This window comes from Urocampus carinirostris, chromosome 1, assembly GCF_059441175.1.
Source record: "Urocampus carinirostris isolate Australia breed hairy pipefish chromosome 1, RoL_Ucar_1.0, whole genome shotgun sequence".
NCBI lineage: Eukaryota > Metazoa > Chordata > Actinopteri > Syngnathiformes > Syngnathidae > Urocampus > Urocampus carinirostris.
In genome coordinates this window covers 28,594,521-28,617,928 of record NC_142349.1, presented here as the reverse complement: position 1 = coordinate 28,617,928, position 23,408 = coordinate 28,594,521, and the positions used below count along the sequence as shown (strand labels likewise).

Below are 23,408 nucleotides of genomic sequence, written 5' to 3'. Positions count from 1 at the left end.
TGTTGAAGTTCAAACAAATGAGTCCATATTTTAGATACCTTATGTATTTTTCAATTTTTTGAGGGGGAACGGCTATCATACTACTCACAGCACGTTTCTTTTGCATTATAAATGAGTAAGCACCTCTATGCCAGTGTTTAGTTCCGCACACGTTAAGGCAAACACTAAGTCATGCTTTGCAGGATGTCGTTGTCTTTTATGGCTGGATCGTGTTTAATTATTTACCTCACAGCATTCAAGTCACGGCTGAGTCTATTTCCAACAAGCTGAGCCCCTTTTGCGCTTATTCAGTCCTTTGCGTTCAACTCCGTGGCCTGGATAATTCAAGACTTGGATGCTTTCTCTTGATTTCATTGAGTGTTACGTGGAATGTTAACATGGCTTCAGTGCACAGTGAGCAGCTACACCGATCAACCTTGGGGATATATTCTGTAAGTAACTATGTTTTTCGAAGAAAAGTCTTAAATTCAACAGGCAATTTCCTTTTGGGCAGCCCAGAAAAAGTTCATTAAAGGGATAATGTGTATTATCCTCCTATTGATTAAAACAACCCGTTATTCATTAAAGAAAAACCAATATTGGCTTAAATCAGGGGTCACCAACCTGTTTGAAGCAGAGCGCTACTTTAACTAATTGTTGCAAAGGACTACCAGGTTGAAATTCATTTATAAAATGACAACCTATCATGTTATTACTAAGTTATAACCTGGTTGTAACTAATACAAGTCAGTTGAAATAGCCTCCCTCAGTCAACCACAAAAACATCATGCCAGTTATAAATCAATTTTCCTAATAAAATCTCAGAGACCCATCACTGTTGAGCTATTTTCAGAACCTGGCCTGTGGGACCAAACAAGACCCAAAAAAACCTCTCTGTAAAAATGCAGAATTTAAAATACTCATAGATTGAGAAATGTTGCCCTAACGTTACATAATATAAGCCTCACCTTGAGGGAGCTGACATACCAGAAGGGGTAACCAAAAAACAATTTGTATTCTTTGTTGTGCACTACAAAATAGAGCGGCATCTCGTGGTCAAACCTTACATACTGTCCCTTCAAATTAACAATGTTACAGGTTGTTTTTTTTAAATCATTAACTAGAATCTAAACCCTTTTTCCCTTGTGTGATTTTCCTAAACAGAGCTTGATGGATGAATTCAACCCCGAACTGCAAAACCTTGTGTCACTCGGACACAGCTACGTCCGAGCATTCCAAGGTAAGCTGGAGGCAAGGAGGCAAAGGAGAAGTTTAGGGAGGGGAATGTCAAATTTGAATTTTTCACTTCCTATTTCCCTGTGTGTTCGTTTGCCTACGTGTGTGACTTGTTCTCCTTTTATTAGTGCTGTAAAGTAAACAAACTGTAACGTCAGCCGTCAGTTTGATCAAATTCAATTCCAAAGTCCATATTTGTTGGGACTTTAGTAGAGCTGCTGTCATTGCTTTTACAGGCCCATATATAAGGTGTGTTCCGTTATTTTTACCATATCATCAAGTTCTAAGCAACTGTCTTTCTTTTGCCCTTGAGAGAAGGAAATACACTTGTATTGTATTGGAGGTTTTTCAGTGCTTATGAAACACCTTCAGAGCAAAGGGGGAAAATTTATTTTGATAAACTCAGAACACAGAACTGTGATTCTGTGTGTGTGTGTATGTGTGTGTGCTACCTTGTACAACGAGGGCTGTGGCCTCTGATTCGAATTAGAAAAAAAAGAAGTCCAACACGTTATTTAGTAACTGTAATCTTTCAATGTGTTTGTCTGTGTGTGTTAATGTGTTTAAAGATATGTATACTGTACTTTTGCAAATGTGAGTGAGTGTAAATGTGCTAATGCTAATTGTAGCAGGGCAGGGATCCTCCTCTTTGTATTTGAGTCTTCTGCCTTGCCTACCTTATATATACAGTAACATAACAACAAACTTGTAAAATATGGAGAGGACATGGGAATGTTATTTCATGATCTTAATAGCTTGCATCTGTCAGAAATTATTGAAGCTCTGTGAAGTGAATAGTTTGCCTCTTGAACTCTTATTGGTATCCTTTTGTTAGTAATGTACTCTCTTGTCTGAGATCTTATCTTATCTGCTGGTGTATTATTTTCACCTTCCTGACTGATGGGTAATATGTTCTCTTTAATACTGGTACTGAAATGTACTGTTGCTTCTGCTGTGACAAAAATGACTGGTACTGGATAACCAATACTGAATATTATTTTTGGTGAAGGGAAATTATAAGAGAAGAATTGATTGAACCATTTACAAGCCGAATCATTACAGGCCACATTGTTAAATAAACCGATTTATGTTGGTATAAAAGTTGAATGAAGCTCTGAATAAAGCTTCAAACTGTGTTTTTTTCACTTTACACTGATTTCAATACAATGAGATTACTGTTTTAGCAAATCCACCCAAAAATAACCAACAAAACACTGAAAACTGTCAGAAAAAAAGAGAAGATGTGTGTGTGTATTGTAAATGGACATTTTAGTTACTCATCCGTGTTTTTTTCAGCTCTTGCTGCAAAAAGTGAGGATTACTTCACAGCCCTTTCACAGATGGGTGAGCAGGCCTTCCATACCATGTCCTCCCGTTCCATAGGTAAGAAAAAGCATCAATGTTATCACTAGGACATTTTGAACAATCTAATTTTTTCCTGAGTAGGTCTCAAATTACCTTAGGTGGCTGATATCATGCCTTTATTATCTTTGGCTCGTTCATTTCCTCTTAAACTTCGAAGTATTTTGTTTTAGAACTTTGGTCTACAACAATTTTCTGCAAAGACACAATTGAACCATGTGGCCATGACAACAGAAGTCAACATTTGAGAGCATTTATCCAGCAGTATTGGGTATCAGATGCCAGCATGAGGACATGTATAATAGATGATAGCCAAAACTTGGATGAGCTTCACTCATGTCAGCCACCTATGTAATATAAAGGAAACTTTCTCAACCGAGATTCAATATTCAAACCACACTCACACACAAGAAAATAGCTCTATAGAAGAGTTATTTAGAAATGCACTCTATTATAAAAAAGTATGCAGTTGGTATTTTTGTTGATCTAAAAAAGGCATTTGACAAAATCAATCACTCAATTCAATAGGCAAGCTACAAAAATATGGAGTTCAAGGAAAAGATGGAAATTGGTTACAAAATTACCTAACAGGCAAGGAACAATATGTTAGCATGGGGCATTAAAGCTCAAACAAGCTTGGTATTTCATGTGGGTTCTATGTTGGGGATAAAACTCTTTAATCCGTACATGAACGATATTTTTGCAGTATCTTGAGTACTTACGCTCATTCTGTTTGCAAATGACACCAACAAGTGATTTAGGACAATGATGATACAGAACTAGTAAGGACTGTCAGTATAGTATTGAAATCTATTTTAAAAATATAGATATAAGCAAATGATCATTAAATCTAAATAAGACCAAAGTGATGTTTATAGACTTACCATAGCACACACTTACCTATTCCGATTGAAGATTCACTAATTGGAAATGTGAGTAAAAACTAATTCCTGTGAAATACAATTTGATAACAAAATTTCCTGGAAACCCCACAGCAGACACATAAAAACCAACATCTCCAAAAGCCTCGCAATTTTGAACAAGGTAAAGCCATTCCTTGAAAAAGACACACTCCCTGTAGCACACTGTAGCTTGGTCATTCCATACTTGACATATTGCAGGTAATTGTAGAGAAACACTTATCAAAATACAGCAAAATTGTTATGTACAGTAAGAAAATAAAATGAAAAAAGAACAGCGCCGTGTATTATACACAAGGCTAGGTATCTCGATCATACGCATGAGCTGTTTCTGCAGTCTAGGTTGCTCAAATTTCGAGACATTGTCAAGCATAATACAGATATAATCTTTCTTTTGAGCTTTTAACAAAACGTTGCCTGTAAATTTAAAGAAAATAGTTGTGATTAAAGAAAGGTCTCATAATTTGATAGGTTATGAAGATCTTAAAATATCTAGAATTCGAACGAAGCGTAAAGGTATTTATGTGTCTGTACATGGTGTCAAACTCTGGAAAAGTCAGTTTACAACTGAATTAATGAACTGAATCTACAAACAGTTTGTTTTAGTCACTATATAATATATACCAAATATATATATAAATGTCGCTAATTTTTGGATTCTGTGCCAAAATTAAATTTCTGTTTCAAATTTAGAAGTTTAATCAAATTACATTAATGCATTCAATAATTAAAGTTATCTAAGAGATGATATTTATCATTGTAATGCTTTTGCACAATAGTTATCAACAATAACTAGATAAAAAAAGAATACTGTGAAAACAACTGTGCAAGTGTTCGTAATCACACAATGACCACTGCTGCAAAGCAGGTCACAATGTCAAATGACTTGAGAAGTTTTGTGCGAACGATACTATCTTTACGTTATGTATTGTAATGATCTTTTAGGAGATGTTTTGATACAGATTGCAGAAAGCCAAAAGAAACTCACTTTGGAACTGGAAGGCATAGTAAGTTTCATGACCACTTATTATTACCAAAATATTATATTGTGAGCATTCTTTGTTTTTTGTGTTAACATTTACTAAACAAGGAATGTCTGGGTTACCTCAGTTCCGCTGGTTCACAGAAGACATTCTCCAGGAGATGGAAAATAATGTTCAACTGGACAAAAGTTACATATCCGTGCGTGAGATTTAATATCAATAACAATAATAATAACCATAATGATCATAATAATCATAATAATCATGATAATATATTTATGCAGACAAAAGTCATTTTTTAGCTCTTTTGAAATTTTGATTGATTTTGAGTCATTGTCTTGCCAGGGCAGCAGAAACCAATATGAGATGACGGTGTACAGTCAGTCAGCAGCTATGGACAGATCGCTAAAGCGTGGAGCAAACCAGGTTAGAATTTTTTTTCAGAAATAGAAGAAAAACGCTGAAAAAACATATTGAATATGATTTTAAGGAGTGTAACTAAAGGAATTGTTATAGGTTTATAGTATGCAGGTCAAAAATCCAGCCGGGCATAAATTTCAGAGTACAGTATGTCAAAAAAAGAAGTGATTCTTTAGGTCATTTCTCTCAAATGTTATGATGTCCTTAAATAAATGCAAGCCAATTGTTCTCTCCGGCCACTAAAGGGCAGTGTTACATTTGAATAGCTTGGTGAGTTGGTTCAGGTGAAAGATTGCATTCACTAAACACTCAAAATTAACCAATTAACATATTCAATGCCAAACATTGAAGAATGTTTTACCCCCAGGGTTTTTGTGTATATGTATTGTGTTTAGAAAAGATAAATTGTTATCCATGTTTATAATATGTAGGGTACTTTTATAATGTGGGCTAAATGATAAAGCATCTTCCTGAAAAAAAATCTGAAAATTTGGAGGTTACATTCTTTTAATGATCAGGCCTGTCTGAGAACTGACAATCTGGATCTGTCTGATATCCCTAGTTTATAGTTTAGTGGACACTTAAAATAAGGAAAAAATACATCAATTAATTTAAAACTCGGAAGGAGAACAGAAGAGAACTGCACAACCCTCAATATAAGAACATTCCAATCTGTTCTACAGGTCCTCCCCTGAGCCATCTCTTATGAAATATCCTAGGTTACAAAAAGCAGATCCGCCCTAAGGGGTTTGGAAGCCTTTAACAGCAATATTATTGACCAAAAGTGACAATGATGAAATCAATACATAAAAGTCAAAATCACAAACAAGCTTTCATCCTCTGCAATCTCCTTTGCAGGTGTCTAAGTGTAAAAAACAGATGGAAGCATGTTTATCGATATATTCATCAAAGTGTCTCTGAAGATGTTATTATGCAAATAAAAATAAGACAAATATGATAAAAAAGGACTGACAGTCGGATTTAACAATGTTACTTATTCGAATGTTGTTGAGTGTTCTACATTGTTTATGATGTACACGCACTGTATTTGGAGCCAGGAGTGTGTTTCACTCATCAGGATGATGGCGAGCAATTGCAGTTCCTTCGGGAAAGTCATAGTGAGGCCCTGAAGGAGGAAGAGAGAAGATATCGCTTCCTGGCTGAAAAACATTGTGGGCTCATCCAGTCCATCTCCCGCCTCATGAATAAGGTACACATCTTCCCTCGGAATAACATCAAAGGATATGCTTTTTTCGGTTTCTGGTTATTTGGGGTTATTGATTTTGCAAAAAAGCTTACAATCATAGTCATAGTGCCTTGATCAAAGACAAGGTCAGAAGAGAATTCTAAATAACGTCTACCGATTGTGTCAGATGGTGTTAATCCCTAAGATGAAATGTGCCTTCTTTTTTAATGAGGGTCAACCACAGAGTGGGAGATTAGATGATGTTAGTGATTCTGCGTGTTGAGTAGGATGGAGAAAAGGTTCCTTGTTTTCATCTTCCTCCTTTTTCGTCTCGGACCGTCAAAGTGACAACCCAAATCTGAAACGTCAACAGTTCCGTGAAGCAAATGCAAGAAGAACAAGATTGAATTGACTTTGACATTCAAAATCATATCTGCATGTTTTCATTATTCCCCCTTACGTATTGGCTACCATGCATTATTCACTCAATTATTCCTCTTTTGTGCGTATAGGCTTCAGGGGCAAGTACATGTGAGCATTTAATACCTTGTAAATATACTTGTCTGCTATCTTGAAATCTGCATTCTTTCAGAAATTCTGTGTTTTTTTGTTTTAGAATGGAAGTATTCTCCAACAAAAGGCGGATTTCTGGACTGAAGAAGTACACGCCACCAGAGGATCCACTGCCATACTGGCGCCTGGCCCAAATAATCATACTGTAAGTTCCTGGCAAAGGAGGGACACATTCCATGCCTGTGATCACATTTTGCTGCTGAGAGAAGCCCTATTCGCTCTGTTCTGGGCTGGCGCTCAGTTTCTCTGTCATGCAACGGCCCGCATTCGTTAATCTTTTTCTGACAGAGTGCCCCCTGGTGGTATAAAATGCATCTTTCGCGATAGAACTTTCACGTCAACTCATAAAACAATATTTATTTCATCTCAAAGCGCTTGTCTTAAAATATCTGCTCTTGTGGTGTAGGCACAGATAAGACAAGAGAACTGGAAGAACAAAGAAGAACAGCCTCTCGGCAACATACCGTCTAGAGGTGAGAACAAGGGAGGAAATTCTACTTAAAATGAGCTTGTCTGTTTTGCAAAGTTTTTCTTGCCTTAACATTTTGGCAAATTCCAAAACATACACTTGTTCTATAATTTCTTTGATATCTAGCAACAAAATAAAAATTAAGAACCCAAGTTTAAAGGAATTTGGACATTTTTTTACTCACTGATGCCATTTTTTGGCTCAACTCATCATTGCAGTTTCCGTCACATTTTGAGGCGTGTGCAAGAACTTGCATTTTTATGACAGGCTCAAATAAACATAATCCTTTTGGGAGTTTGGTTTGGTGGTTGAACTGTATTTAAAAGAGGCATTTTTTCACAATTTTACAGGTATGCTAAAAAAAAACTGCAGGGACGAGCATACAGCCACTCTTAGTAGATAGGCGCGATGGAGAAAAAAGTATGTAGGCTATTTGAACTGAGTTGGGCATCGTTCACACATACTTCTCATCTCATCTCATTAGCTACACCGCTTATCCTCAGTAGGGTCGCGGGGGTGCTGGAGCCCATCCCAGCAATCATCGGGCAGTGGGCAGGGGACACCCTGAACTGGTTGCCAGCCAATCGCAGGGCACACAGGGACAGACAACTCACTCGCTCATTCACACCTAGGGACAATTTGGACCGGCCAATTCACCTGAAATGCATGTTTTTGGAATGTGGGAGGAAACCGGAGTGCCCGGAGGAAACCCACGCAAGCACGGGGAGAACATACAAACTCCGCACAGAAAGTCTGGAGCTGGATTTGAACCCACGCAAGAGGTTCCCAAGACATGAACTGTGCCGCACATGCACTAACCATTGCGCCGCCGTGCTGCCCGTTCACACATACTTAATAAAGAAAATGTTTTATTTCCAAGTTTTTAAAGGCATCTTAAACTACACACCCCACACTTAATAGTATATTAGAGGAGCAGTTTGGAATTTGGATCTTTTTAACTTTCTGCCACCATCTTCTGGCCTCAACTCATAATTCCTGTCCTTGTCAACTTGTTTATGATGCGCGTGCAAGTACTTGCAGTTCTCCAAAGCGCTCGAATAAACTCTTATCATTTCATCTTTCTTGGAGTTTTGGGTTGGCGTTTGGACTATACTTGAGAAAGTCCTCTTCTCTCGTCATGTTTATGCAGCTAAACTAACAAATAGAAAGAACAAAAATTCATGCATGAAATTACTCCTCACTCTCCTCATTACTCGCCTCTCCCCCCATTCCTCCTACTTAAAACATTAAGAAAACATTTGCTGAAAGATAAAAGCAGATAGGCGCGGTGGGAAAAAAATGAATTGAAAGGGCTCTTTGAACTCAGTTTGACATTGTTAACAAATATTTAATAGAGAAAATTTTCATTTTGCATTAAACTTTTTAGGGATGGCTTAAACGAGGCACCCCATCATCAAAGACATTTATTGTCTATTATCAAAGGGGTATGATATGGACTGTAAAGGATATTGAAAAAAACTTATAAATTGTTATGTTGTGTAATTGAAGTATTGATATAATGTCGCGGTGTTGGTTTTTGCTCTTGTTTTTTTTTTTTCTTCACAAATAATTAAAGAAGGCGTGCATTATATGAGGTTTCCTTAAATAGTTGAAAGTAGAATATCTTCTCTATTAAGTTTGTATTCTCAGTGCTAAACTGTGTTTAAAGAGCGCTTATAAATTTGTTTCCAACCCGCCGATCTGCTTTTATCTGCATCTTAGCAAAGCAAACATTAGGTCGGAGGGATAGGGGGAAAGGGTTGGGTGGAGAGTAACTTCTTGCCTCTCCACATTTATTTTTTCCAATGTAAAATGAAAATAGAAAAGGCCTGTATCAAGTGCAGTCCAGGGGCAAATCCAAACCCACAAAAAGATAAAAAAAAGAAGTTCAATCAAGTGCGTCTGAGAAATGCACGTATTTGCTCGTGCAACATAAGGAGGCTGCAATGGTGACGTAAGCCAGGAGATGGGGGCCGCGAGTAAAACATTTCCAATATTCTGTACAGCTCTATTCGATGAACTATGCAAATGTAAATTGAAGTATTGCAAACAATCGTGTTCATCCATCGAGCTATTGCGCTTCCTCCACAACTTGATTATTCATCGTTGCAGCCCCCTCCCCCCAGGGAAGCATCCATCGCTCAGGTGGGGGCCCGGGAAGTACCGTGAAGGCCCTGGTGGCCCATCATCCGACTGGCTCCAATCCAACCCTGCTACACTTTGCCAGGGGAGAGATGATTACTGTCCTGGTCCAGCAGTCCAAAAACGGCTGGTTGTACGGTCGAGCAGCTGGCAACAACTCACGGTGAGTTGAAGCATTTAATGCGTGTAATATTTGTGCATCTTTGTTAGCCAACTGCCATTTTAGGCGCAATCATGCATTTTAATGTGATATTGAATGTTTCAGTTTGAACTGCTCTAGTGGTGCAAAATCTCACTGTATTGTAATCATCCCCTCTACCTTCCCTACTGTATATTCCTTTATGAATTAATTAGCTGCAAATTACATTGTTGCACATGTTTATTTTTGTGGATCCAGTATACATCATTTGCTACAAAACTCGATTTATTGTGGCTTACAATACAACATTATTTATATCTGTACATTCAAGGAAACTGTGGGGGTCAGATGCATCGACATTTCGTTCTGTATACACGTGTACTAGAATGACAATAAAGTAGATCTGAATCTGAATCTGAATTTATCCCTTCAACACATTTTGTGCATTAAAAGTGGTGCTTTGGCACCATCTTGTGGCATTAACATTGAGAGTTTATTTACTAGTTTTGTTATTATTTTACTTTTGCAATATGCGAGTGCGACCACACTCATATCCCTTTTTATCCTTGTTAATAATGTGTAAGGCAGGTTACTAATGTAGGATGAATGATAACGCATAAAACTGAAAAAGAAAGCTAAACATTTGGTATTGACGTTCTTTTACTGCTCCGCCTGAGAACAGACAGCTTGGATCCTCCCCCGAGCCTGACTGAGTTTGACATCCCTGTGTTAGTGGTTGTCTGATCATACGTTTAACTCTCCTTTTATAACAACAAAGTAATGACATGATAAGCTATTATTTTACAAACACATATCACTCCAATCAGGAACAAAAAGTAGCTTTTTGCTTCAAAAAGTTGGCAAACCCTAGTGTAGGATTTGTTTTTTCACTGTATTTCTTTAAACGTTTTCTCTAAATGCCAACTTATTCTCAGTCAGGGATGGTTCCCTGCCTCCTATGTGAAAGAAGTGGACGACCTGCCAAAGCAAGCTGACCTGAGGTGATAAGTTAATTCATTACTTAATTAATGAATTAATTCAATTATTTAAATGTTTGATGGTGTGGAACTTTGGATTATTCGTTAACACAACTGCCTCACAATTCTAATGTCCTGGGTTTGAATTCAGCCACCATACTCCTTTAATGGAGTTTGCATGTTTTCCCAATGCCCGAATAGATAACCAGTTAGAAAAAAATGAACACAGAACATGTTTGATTTCTTTAGTTTAGATCAATGGTTCCGAAACTTTTGCAGGCTGACGCCCCCTTGGCTCCCCAGTGTAGTCCTTGGACCTAGCGACTACATGAAAGCAAATTCTGCAACGGGCTTTTTCTTCTGTTCCACGTCCGCTTTGTCGAAACCAAAACAGTTCCAAACAAGTGATGTACCGCCCTTCTTCGGTGCAAGCTTCGTTTCCTTCTCGTTTGTTGACTCTGGGACTATGTTTACGGAGTCCGCATTGACACTCAATGAGCTCACACAGTGGGTGTGGCATAGTGTGGTGCTTGCAAACTTTGAATCACATTTATTGGCTTGTGCTATTATTAAAACTTGCCTCTGATTGTTCGGCACTTTTAAAACTCGAACAGTAACAATTGTGGTTGGCCAAAACTCCATCACTCACAACAAATCCTTGAAAAAACGCAGTGCTTCGCGGTTTCACAACGGCACTGCGTTCAAACTTCTGACTTCGGACTGCCGCCCCCTACCGCCCCCTTAACGCTCCCTTCTTCCTCACCGCCCCCCAGATCTTTCCACCATCCCCCGCGCCGCAGATCTTTCCACCGTCCCCCCCGGGGGGGGGGGGGGGGTAACGCCCACTTTGGGAACCACTGGTTTAGAGGCAGGGAAGCCTGGTCTTCCAGATCCACGGTCCAGCTGCCCTTTCTCCAGGTGTCCCAACTCAAACACAGCTAATTTGATCAACAATATTATCACCAGATGTCTAGAGAGCACGCTGTCTTGAAGTAGTAGAGATAAATTGAGATTAGGGAGGACAATGGTTCTCGAAGACCAGAGTTTCTTACCTCGTTATTGTTTTGGGAAAAAAAATAGAATCTCTCATCGCAAGTTTTCTTTTTAGAATTCATGTAACATCCTCTTCATCAGCAGGGAACTTCAACCTCATTAGCTTCAGTCAAATGGGATTTTTCCTTAATCACTTGGAGAGCGTCAGATGTACCCAACTTTGATCTGTCCATATCAATCCATTACAAGTTGAAACGTGACTGGATAAAGCAATGCTTTGAGGATCATCTAGGGCATAAGTATGTGCTCAACGTATTGTTGTCACTTAAAAAGCGAGCCCTTCATCACATTTTTCTACTAGCGTTAATAAATTGTATGTAGTAGTTAATAGCTTATAGAATAGGAATTATGAAAACCAGTAGCCACAACCGTCCCCTTCGCATTTATTTCCCATAGACTTATCATGCTGCTTTACCCCTGGCCGTCTCGATCGGATTTTATTTGAGACCAATAATTGGAGCTGGAGTAATAACATGAGCCATTTAAACAATTTGGGTGACCCAGTGCCTTGAGGAACACCACATTATGAGCGCTGAGTTTCTTTCTTAGCCATCTATCAGTTAAGAGAACTTTAGGACAATTCTACTATCTTTTCAGGAGCACTGATAGTATCAGTTTTGCAGGAGCAAGGTTTTGTATAAGGATTATTTTTCTCTGTTTAGATTCATGTCACACTTCAAATTGCAAAAACACCAAAGGAATTTGAGAAAAACACTACTACGGAAATATTATGTCCAATATAATAAAAAAATTACTACTACAGAAATACTCCAAAAATACTACAGATACAATACAAAATTCTACAATGGAAATACTAAAAAAAAAAAAAAAATACAACAGAATTACTACAGAAATACAACTATGGAAAGTCTACCAAAATACCACTCTATGAATATTAAAACAGAAATACTACCAAAATACAACTACAGTAATACTACAAAAATACTACATATATAATACAAAATTATAGTCTGGAAATATTGAAAAAAAAATACTACAAAAATACTACAAAAATACCACTACATAAATATTACGACAGAAATTCTAACAAAATACCAATCTACAAATATTACAAAACAAATACTACCAAAATACAACTACAGTAGAACTACAAAAATACTACATATATAATACAAAATTATACTGTGAAAATACTACAGAAATACTACAAAAATACAACTATGAAAATACTGCAAAAATACCACTACAGATATATTGGTTGGTTGGTTGGTTGGTTGGTTGGATACCTTAACCACTAGGGTTGCAGGGGCACCAAAATTCTACAAAAATACTACTCTAGAAATGTTACGACAGAAATATAAAAAAAAAACACTACAGTGATACTAGAAAAATACTACAGATATAATAAAAAAATGTTAATGGAAAAGACTACAAAAATACAACGATGTAAATACGACAAAAAATACTACTGCAGAAGTACTACTAGAATACTACAAAACAATACAGTAGTACTTCAAACCTAAATATAAAATCTAGTGCTCAAAACAGGGACCTCATACACTCCCTAATGCCCCCAATAAGCAGGGAGGCGCCTTGCATGGCTGACTCCCTATTGGTGTGTGAGTGTGTGTGTGTGTGAATGGGTAAGTGTGAAGCACTTTGAAAAGCGCTTTGGGAGATCTTCGTTGACTTGAAAAGCGCTATATAAATGCAGACTATTTACCATTCAATTGGACAGTGTGTTACTCAATTCTGTTGCTTTTCAAATAACTACTGCGCGTGAAAAAAGAAAGCTTGTGTTTTTCTTGAATGTGCATGTCTTTTCAGTGGTTTTGTCTCGCGGGAAAGAAGCAGTAGCAGTGTGACCAGTAACACAGATGTGGCAGGCTCAAACACACCGCATCCGCCACCTCCACCCTCGATATCGCAAACTTCAGGAAAATCTGAGTCGAACAGGGAAAAAAAGGTAGAAAACTGTTTACCTGCTTTTATTTGATATTTCTGAATGAAGAGCCTTTTATGCTTCACGTGCAGTATTTTTGCATTGATAAATTCTACAAATTTAGTAAAAAAGTATCATACCAGCACTCTTTAATTAATTAGCAATATGTTCTGAATCTTCTGAAGTAAAAGCCAACTTTTAAACAAAAAGAACATAGTTTATTCCCTTTAACGGCAGTTGGTCAAACAAAGCAAGGCAGCAGTTAAAAATTTGTGTTTTTTGGTATTAGATACTCATTAGTTAACATTGATTATATACCGATTTCATCATTTATGAAGCAAATGACTGTCATTATGTATCATTAGTATTTAGTTGGAAAATTAAGTGGGTGTTGTGGTAACTGAGGATGTTTCCCGGTAAAACCTTTTTCAAACAAAACATTTTTAATCTTTTTATTTTTATTTTATTTTTGCTATTATACTATGTATTAAAGGTCCTGTCCAGAAGTTGAAAATGTTGTACTTGCTGACGCCATTTTCTGCATCATTGTGCGTGCAACTACGTGCATTTATTAGAAGTGCTCGAATAAACTCTTTTTAAAAAAAAATCTTTTTTAGGGTTTAGTTTGGCATTTGGACCGTATTTTAAACAGGCCTTTTCTTACTTATACCATTTTCAAGCTACACAAACCCCTCTACATATCTCCCCTTTCCTGGTTAAGGAAGTATTTTTCTTGTGCTATTTTTCATTTCATAGCATTATTATTATTATTATTATTATTATTATTATTATTTCTTATTGTTATTATTACTATTATTATTGTGAAAGGGCTTGACAGCATAATATATGCTCCTGTTAATGATAATTCTGACAAATGGAATTAAAGGTGGTATCCGCAACTTAAAATGTTGCTACTCTCTGCTCTCTGCCGCCATCTCCCAGCTTAAAGTCATGATCACAGCCTCAGTTTTCTCATTCCTCAAGTACTAATAAAGTCGTCTTTTTTATCTTTTTGGGGGTTTGGTTTGGTGTTCAAACTGTATTTGAAACGGGCCTTTTCTTACTTTTTCCATTTTCAGGCTCCACTAACCAATGAATCCAAGGGCCAAACTTGAAATCATTCTCCACCCCTATCCTGCTTCCTAATGTGTTGCAAGTAAAAGTGAGATAAAGCAGATAGCCGAGGTGGGGAAAAAAATCATAAAGGCTCTTAACATGTATTATGAGTTATAAACGTAGGTCAGTGCTTCTGATTGTGTTTAAAGGACAGTGTGTTTTATGGCAACACTATATGTCGGTGTATTCAGTTGTGCAACCGAAAACAAGTGCTGCAAAGCACAAAGAAAACAACAAACTACGGAGACTTACTGTGACTTAATTGCCCCATTTTTTTCTTCCTTTTTTTGCCCAGCCTTTCGAGAGGTTTTTGTTTGTTTAGGGTACTTGTAGTGGCAATATGTCAGGCAGCTTTGTCAGGTACTGCAAAAAGAATGCAAATTTCTTAACCTATGAGTATTTTAAAACATGAACATTTATTTAATATGTTGTGTATTTTTTTTGCCCATTACTTAAGTCAATATTGTTTTATAATGAATTAGGGTTGTTGTTTTTTTACCACTGGGAGGCGTTGAATAATACCCTTTAAGCCATTAGAGCAGGAGTGTCAAACTCATTTGAACTCGGGGGCCACACCATAGAACAAACATTCTGTCAGGGGCCGGACTAGTAGATTAAATAGAAAGAGAAAAGAGAGAGAAAGAAATAAGAGAAAGAGGGGGGGAAAAGGAGAGAGGGCGGGACAAAGAAAGAAAAAGAGGGAGAGAAACAAAAGATATAAAGTCGTGAGAGAGGGGGAAAAGAAAGGGAGAAGAAGAAAGAAATCAAAAGAGAAATAGAAAGACAGAAGGAGAGAAAGGAGAAAAGAAAGCGCGAAGGGTAGGAAGAGAGAAAGAGAAAAGAGAGGAAAGGAAAAAAGGAATTTAAAGCAAAAGAGGTTAAAAGACACAGAGAGAGAAAGAGACAAAGAGCAACAAAGGAAGAGAAAAAGAGACACAGAGAGTGAAAGAGACCGAGTGGGAGAAAAGAGGTGGAAAGAGAGAGAGAGAGAGAGAGAGAGAGAGAGAGAGAAATAAATACAAGTACAGTGTCTTTGTGAGAGGCAACATCAAGTTGACATATTTCAACCTGCAGCTTGTTTTTCTCTTGCGCTTCTCTGAGTGTTGTCTCGCGGCCGGATTCAATCCCTTAGCGGGCCTGATCTGGCCCGCGGGCCGCCTGTTTGACACCTGTGCATTAGAGAAAGGCCCTGATGGTCCAACATCTGCAAGTAGTTGCATTTGTTGCAATGTACCTCTCTGTCCAGCAGGGGCACTGTGGAAAGGTGCTGTTTTCCATGTCGCCACATCCCTCTTTCTGGTGGATGCAGGGTGGAAGCTCCAGCTGCTGACGTTTAATGAGTGAGGACGTTTGCGCCTGTGTGTGTGCAGTTTCTGAAACACTTTTAAGAAAACCTTAGTATATAGTGCTGCACATCGTCCAATACTTTTGTTGTGTGTTGGGTGTGAAATTGTGTGTGCAGGTAGGAGGTGATAAGGGATTAAGATGTCTATGCTTAATGATTGCCCAAAACATTTTTGGGGAGTTAAAGTTCTTCACTCATTCAGTGTCCTTTTTCTCGTTCTAGTCAACCCAACCACTCGGATCAAGACCAGAACTTTTCCCGAGGTGAGGATAGAGTATTACTGGAAAATGTGATTAGTTCCCGTCACTAAGTTTTTCATTTAAAAAGTAATGATGTTGTTCCCGTATAGTCCACGCCCAGAGCCCACGTTTTGTTTAGCATTCGCTACTGGTGTTGCACAACCAAATTTGTGCACCTTACTTGCCCTGATTTCAGCATTGTATTTGATTGTCAGCCAGACCCTAACGGAGGACACAAGGAGTCGGAAAACAGGGATGCAATCAAACCCCAACAGGGGGGCGTTTGTTTAAGAACAGTACGAGAAAAACTAAGGACAAGAAAGAGCATAACTGGCATTGCCAAGCAGGAATATCAGGGGGAAAGAAACTTGAGAAGATTGTCTTAAAGGGGAAAGTTTTAATAAAAATATTTTAGGAATATCTTGAGGAAAAATACCTGGAGAAGTCTTGGGATCAAGACCTTTTCGTTTTGGAGAGGTAACATCTTTAGATAAGTGTAATGACGACTAAGCAACATGGAGTGTGAGACTGAAGTATGTATAGCAGAGCTCGGCTAATTACAATTGTGAGCATCTGGACCGCGGAGTGGAGAGGGAGACTGGAAAATAGGGCAATGGTGCCATTTCTTGGAGAAGGAGATGGACAACAGGCACAAACCACAACATTTTGTAGTTGTAAATACAACTTAGATGTGAGTAAATACAGTAGGAAGAATATCAAAATATCAGGGAGAAATTATGTGTTCTCCTCGTACTCTGTTCTTGAGTCGGCGCTAACGTAATTGTATTCAGTTGTATTTAGTAACTCGTTACAGTATAACCTGCCCACCCTCCGTCTCTATGTTGTATTTAGTGTCATGTTGTTGGTGGAATGAGGGTCACATGACACTTCATGAGAAAGGAGGACTCGTCAGAGCACAGAAGTAATCATAATTCATGGACTATTCTTAAAAAAGTAGTAGACTAACGCACCATGTTGTTACTACAGTTGAGTTATCGTTAACCTGTTACGACCAAGAGAAGTAATTGCATTCCAGGAATGCGTGCCTTTGCAACGCAGTACTCCCAACTCTGGTTACATACATGGTTGTTAATTCCTCCATCTTATTGATCTTACATGCCTCTTTAACCATAGAATAATTTGGTTAATTTATATTTACAATTTGTAAATTGTTTATAATTATAACCCAGGAAAGGCAAGATAATGCTTCATCAGACTATAACATGTTTCTTCACTTTATTTTGAAGGGGCACGAACCCATTTGCAACAGTAAAGTTGAAGCCGACATCGACCAATGACAGGTCAGCACCTCGTCTTTATCGCTAGTTTACAAAATAACTAACCACTGTTGATGATTGTCATTCAAATGTTTAATGGATCTTTTTTCGACTTGTTTTGTCACATTCTTTATGTTTGATGTTTATGTTGTATTATTAGTATTCCAGATTTCATATCAAGAAATATCTTAAAATTACAGTATTGCATTCTTTTTTTTTTAATCTGTGTGTAATATATTGCAAATTCAAACCAATGCAGTATGTCCTAATTGCATCATTTACCAACAGGGTCAAGACAACAATTTAGGTTGGGGCATGGGGTGTTAACTCCTAAATTCAATTTTAACACTTTTGGGCAAATTTACCGGGATTTATTTCATTTGAAAACGTCTGCATTCTTGTTGTGAACGGCATTACTTTGAATGTAACTTCTTTTTAGAAGTCTGTATGTTTAAAGGGACATTGTGTATTATTTGACTGCTAAATGTCCCTGTATTGTGTAGTGCAGGGGGCGGGAACCTTTTTAACTCAAAAAAAAAAAAAAATTCATTCTTTTTTTTTTTTTATTTTACTTTGAGAGACCCTTACCACATATTTTAAGACAAAATTAAGTAAAACTGCCAAACGCTCTCTCTGGACAAAAGCTAAATTTTCAGCGCATTTTATATAACTGTGTAACGTTAAAATAATCTAACCCCTGCTAGCCTATGTCCCATATCAACAAATATACTCCCACAATTACTCAATATCATTGAGGCTAATTTTGACCTACATTTCTTTCCGAATATAATGGTTTCAAAAGAAGTTTTAAGCAAATGTATTTTGTAAGAATGTCACAAGAAACTGCATGAAACAAAAAGTTCACATATGTATTTCCATTTGGTACGTCTGAGGTACGTGCGATACTGATTTTACATTTGTAAAGCCCGGACACCAGTGTAATTGCAGTAGATTTGGTCCAGTGTATATAGGGCACAGTCTTGACTACAGTTTGCAGTCAAGGGGTTACACCAACAGAACCTTTTTCAGCTGTACGTCGCTAAAGAATCCTTGATATTGAAGCTTATTGAACAATCTATGTTCGCTGTTGAGATACTCTAAGATGAAAACCAAGAAAACTAACTTCAAACACTGAAAAATCACCAGCATTTTAATTTGGTGAATGATAAGGATGAGCATAGCTGTAAACACAGCACTCTGCCTTTTACCCCTCGCCCAGCGCTGTCTACGCCGATGGTGATTATGTGTGTATCTTTCGCGTTTGCAGTATTTGGGGCCATTTTTACCAAAGAACTTTGCTTGCACCTTGTTTTGAAACCATTATTCATGAAAAAAAGGACAGTCAAAATGAGCCTCAACACTCTTAAGTAACTGCGGGTGGGAGACACATTTTAAGTGGTATGTTTATATTGATATCGGATACAGGCTCTGGCATTATCCTTATTAGTTCCTAAATTGTATCAACTCATTAGACGACACACAGTTATATAAAATGCACTGAAGAACTAGCTTTTGATTGCAGAGTGTTCTTGTCAGTTTTCCTAAAAGATATATTGTGTGGCTCTCTAAAAAAATAAAAAAAAAATAAGTTTGCTTTCGTGGCTTTTTGGGTCAAAAAAGTTCCACTGAGCTGCTTTCTTTAACATCCTCAGAAATTTATGGCAGGGCGAATCAAATGATCCATGCGGATCCAGCCCGTGTGCCATATGTTTGACACGCCTGCTCTAGGTGAGGCTGATGTTAAGTTAAATAAGTCAAAATGTATCATCTTGCAAGTATTTTTAAAATTTGCTATATGATAGTTTATGTATTTTCCCATTTTTTAAATCGATATTATATTATCTTTACTATTTTTTTACCACTAGAATGCGGTAATTAATACACACTATCCCTTTAACGCTAATTTACTATGTGGCAATTTTTTTTTTTTTTTTTTTTTACAATTGCACTATTTTTCTTCATCAGTTTAATGTTCTCAAGCAAGTAGTAATTGGAAAATCAATGTTGTGCTGAGAGGTAATGACACGTCTCAGATATCATTTACCATCTATATGATCTCCACGTATAGGGATTTTACATTTTTCATATTTATATGTTTCCACTGATGACCCCATAACTGTACAACTGACTGATTTAACAACAGTTAATTAATCATTGCAGATATGGAATGCTATCATTTCCCAATAAAATATGTTCATGAACGGGCCGTTTGAACATTTTGCCTTCTTTTGCTGTAGTGATGCAGTCTCTTGAATCAAAACCCATGACTGGACTCCCCGTTTACTCGCTCAGGCAGTAAATTGGCCTCCAAAAGAAGATCGCACTTTGCCTATTTGGATGTTCCACCGGGGATACTTAACCTAAATTGAACCTCAGTGCGAATCCAATTGTGTGACTTCAAAGTAGGTTCCTGTCAAATTAGCCTGATCCTCCTGTCTGCTGCATTTGATATATTTGTTATTTTATGTGCTGCCCTTCTCAGCCTCGATCAAGTGTGGCGCTTTGCACTTTATGAGCCTGCAGTCGAGTTGTTTTTCTCATGCTCTGATTGAAGGGAAAAATGGAAAAACCCAAACCGAGGTCAAAAGCATGATTGATTATGCAAATTGAGACAACACATGGTCTTCATTTTAGTTTTTATTTCTGTTCACAGCTTGGACCGCTTTCTTGGTGTGGCGTTACAATGATACATCTCATTACTAGATAAATACATGAATCAAATTTTAATATGAGAAGGGTAGAGGGGAGCAATTGCTGAGGAAATTTAATTTCTAAATTAGAATAATAAGGGTATGAAACACAGAGGGGAAATTGTTTGTCTTGCTCATTATCTCTTCACATATCTACTTTGCTTTATAATGCAAGGTCTGGTCAATCCTGCAGGCATGATTTTATTATCTATACAGAAGCGCAAGAACAGTTTGTAGAAAAACGACCAATGTGTTTGGCTGCAGGGCATTGTATGTGCAACAGTGTGTGCTTGCGTTTGAGTATGTATTTGCCAGTGGTGGGCCGTGAGGGCCTGCAAGGCCTTCTCTGCTGGGTTTCAAAATATCTGTATAATGTGATTTAAATTGTATTTTTTCCATCAATACTTATCAAATAGTTCCAAATTGTTTGTCAGCGTTCTTTCATCGCTGTCCGCCTGGTTAATCATTTAACCAATCACTTTTCATCCATTACTTGTTGCTAAGCTCAGAAATGTTCCCTGAGGCCTGCAAAACAGCATCTGCAGGCTCTCATGAGACAAAACAAGTGAGATTAAAACTGTTAATTTAGCCAATCAGATCCCTAGTTGGCTCAAATGTGGATTTTGGAAGTCCTAGAGAAATGTTACCGTTGGACGGCTCCAAAGCGAGCAAGGAAAAGGTTTTGTCCGCAACTTTCAGCTTTGAGGTAAGATCTTAAGCCTGACCGTTTACACAGTTTTGTTTAACATAGATTTTGTTACCAAGTTCATGCTTTCGCATCCGTCTCCCCCTCCTGCCTACTACCCACAATACTCCCCAAAATTCTTTCACATCTAGCCGGTGTTGAGCACCGGCAAGAAGACTGCGCTACATCGAGAGTAATTTAGTTAAAGCGTAGCCATCGGACTCAGAACCGGGTGTCCGCTGGGGGCCGGGGTTGGCGCAAATCACTTATACTCCACCCGAGTCCTCAGAAATAAAATAGGAAGATTCACTTCCAAGAAATGTCTTATAGAGTCAACACACCACTAATTCAGACTGGAGTGAAGGCGTAGCTGTAAATTCCACGGCACGCCACTGGTATTTGCATATGTGCATGTGTTTAAGTGTTGGATGTTTATTGTGCAGGGCAGAAGGATGGGGCGATGGGGTTAGGATGCAGCAATGGGCAGGAGGTCTTTGGAGTGAAGGTCTTCACAGGTGTCTATTCTTTCACAAGGGCAGTAAACTCTATGAGAGGAGATAAAAGACAGATTTTATTTTTCATAATATTGAAATAAATGAAATTAATGTTTTTTATTGTTATTGATATCAACGCTGTGAAACATTGCATGTAACGAGATTATAAATGGCACTCCGGGGTAATCATATAATTAAGACTTTAATGAGACGAATGATATTTAAAAAAATGATTGCAAGAATGAAAACAACGGAGACTCAAAGTGACCAAACATGATCATTTTCAAATTTTTTTACCTAACCTTTCAAAAAGTTTTTAGTTTTGAGGCGTACTCATGTTAGCTCCTCTTAGGTTGGTCGCCTGTTGTGTAAAATAAATACAAATTGTTCAACATACATATATATCTAAAAAAAATGCATTTGTCATATATTACTTCATGTATTTTTGCTTATCATTCAAATCAATGCTATTTATTTTTAGGTTTTTGTCACCGCAAGAAAGGACAAAAATATACACTATGTCCCTTTAAGATCATTCATATTTGAAATAAATCAAAATCTAGCGACTGTATCTACTTATATGAATGATATGGCACGCATTTTGTTTTGAACAATTGTGTAAAATCTCACAAGTGTTCATGGCCCAGCATACCCGGGCTGATAGAAGATTGTATTCGGCTGACTTCGACTTCGGACTGAATTGGTCTGTGGTTGGGAGCTGCAGTTCCCAATTTGTCCACTAGAGAACAGACCATGCAAAAGCAGATGTTTGCTGATTTTGTTGGTATTTAAGAGAAGGGCCTGGTCACAAACCCTAGCTAGAGACATTTGTGGAAAAAATACGACTCTCTCACACGCACACATAAACACACACACACACACACACACACACACACACGTAACACCATCCCGCCCCTCCCTCACCCCTATCGAATATATTATTCGATAAAAAAGGCCTTAATTGGCACTAAAATGTGTTGAATCTAATTTTCGCAAGTCTTAAAAATGTAAACACATAAATAATAGTTATATGTATTTAAAGTAAAGAGTTTTAGTAACATTCATCGATTCACCATTTCTTTTTTTTTTTCTTTTGTGGCAATATTGCGTGACCACAATAACAGGACTATCAAAACGGTGATGTGGTTTCAGTTGGGCCATTTGGAGCAGATTTATGTCTTACTTCCACCCAAAATACACATCGCAACTTCGGACAGAGGCGTTTATATTTGACCAAGGGAAAGTGTACGTTTAATGAGATTTGGCTGTCAGACGAACCTTTTTTCGACATGCCTAAAAGCTGCGCCAGGTAAAGTGTGCAAGGCACAATCTGTTGTGTACAAGAAACATTTGTTTTGTTTTTTTAAATTGTGTTTTTTTTGTCCACTTGTCTTGAAATTGATTTCAAAATACATTAATAAAGTCTTAAAATCTCTCTAATCGAACTCGCCTTAAGCTGTAGGAACTCCGATATCAATTCCTACATCTTTAAAAATTAAAGAACCGCCGTTCTTTTAAAAACAACCCGTCATGAATGCTTAAATTAGTTTACCTTCAACTCCAATCTTTCCGTCTCCATCCTTGTCTGCCGCATGTAAAAATAGTTTGGTTTCCTTATCTGTCAGGTCCCTGCCATCTTTGGCAAATCCTTTCAAGACAAATCTGATGATTGCAAATAAGATATGGGAAGTGTTTATATTGGTGATTTTTTTTTTCAGCACTGTCGTGGATGTTTCCCTTACTTGAGCTCTTCCTCCTCTATATAGCCACTGTTGTCAGCGTCCAGTACCGTGAACACCTTCTTCACATCATCTGAAGATTTATTCTTCAGCCCAATCAGGTCAAAAAACCTTTTGTGGTCAAAAGAGTCAGCAACTGCACATACAAATTGAAGCAGAGAGAGAGAGCTCATAAGCAAGCAGTAAGGATAATCATTAGGAATAAACTGATGATACGCCATAATCTATTTGTATCATGTCATGATTCTAAAAGCTCCGCATCAGGTAATGCACCTTTTGGGAAGTCCTGTCACCCTTGGGTGGCCTGTTTATTTGGGTATCTGAATTCAAATGTTTTGGCAGGATTGACTCTAATTGTAGCTTCAATAACTTGATAGAAATTTAACAAATCTACTTCCGGGGTCACATGGTAGAAAAAAACATTCTTACAGGGTCCAGACTAAGAAATTAATGTGATAAAAAGTGTGTCTTATCTGGAGGG

The 23,408-nt window shown here is 37.7% G+C and overlaps 2 protein-coding genes across 8 annotated transcripts in view; one reads left to right on the top strand and one right to left on the bottom strand.

The window, feature by feature from the left end:
* The first annotated feature begins 235 nt into the window (after nt 1-235).
* baiap2l2a (BAR/IMD domain containing adaptor protein 2 like 2a) lies at nt 236-23,408 on the top strand. Of its 6 annotated transcripts, none has more exons than XM_088333533.1 (15): nt 236-431; nt 1,144-1,219; nt 2,512-2,598; nt 4,460-4,504; nt 4,588-4,679; nt 4,826-4,906; nt 5,979-6,110; nt 6,703-6,804; nt 7,066-7,132; nt 9,241-9,433; nt 10,345-10,410; nt 13,228-13,366; nt 16,026-16,066; nt 17,290-17,343; nt 22,907-23,408. In XM_088333533.1, the coding sequence occupies exons 1-15, from the start codon at nt 378-380 to the stop codon at nt 22,932-22,934; spliced, it is 1,257 nt and encodes a 418-aa protein (XP_088189659.1). In that variant the 5' UTR covers nt 236-377; the 3' UTR covers nt 22,935-23,408. The 6 variants fall into 6 exon arrangements, with proteins under 6 accessions (XP_088189659.1, XP_088189652.1, XP_088189667.1 ...); XM_088333526.1 differs by having other exon boundaries at nt 4,443-4,504; nt 4,831-4,906; XM_088333502.1 differs by having other exon boundaries at nt 363-431; nt 4,443-4,504; nt 4,608-4,679.
* The window catches only part of pvalb6 (parvalbumin 6), a 47,481-nt gene continuing 44,016 nt past the window's right edge, over nt 19,944-23,408 (bottom strand). For both annotated transcript variants that reach the window (XM_088333562.1, XM_088333553.1), the window contains 3 exons: nt 22,931-23,063; nt 22,741-22,850; nt 19,944-21,239 (listed from right to left, as the gene is read on the bottom strand). In XM_088333562.1, coding sequence (XP_088189688.1) covers nt 21,214-21,239; nt 22,741-22,850; nt 22,931-23,063 — 269 coding nt within the window. In that variant the 3' untranslated portion in view covers nt 19,944-21,213. The remainder of the gene's footprint in view (nt 21,240-22,740; nt 22,851-22,930; nt 23,064-23,408) is intronic.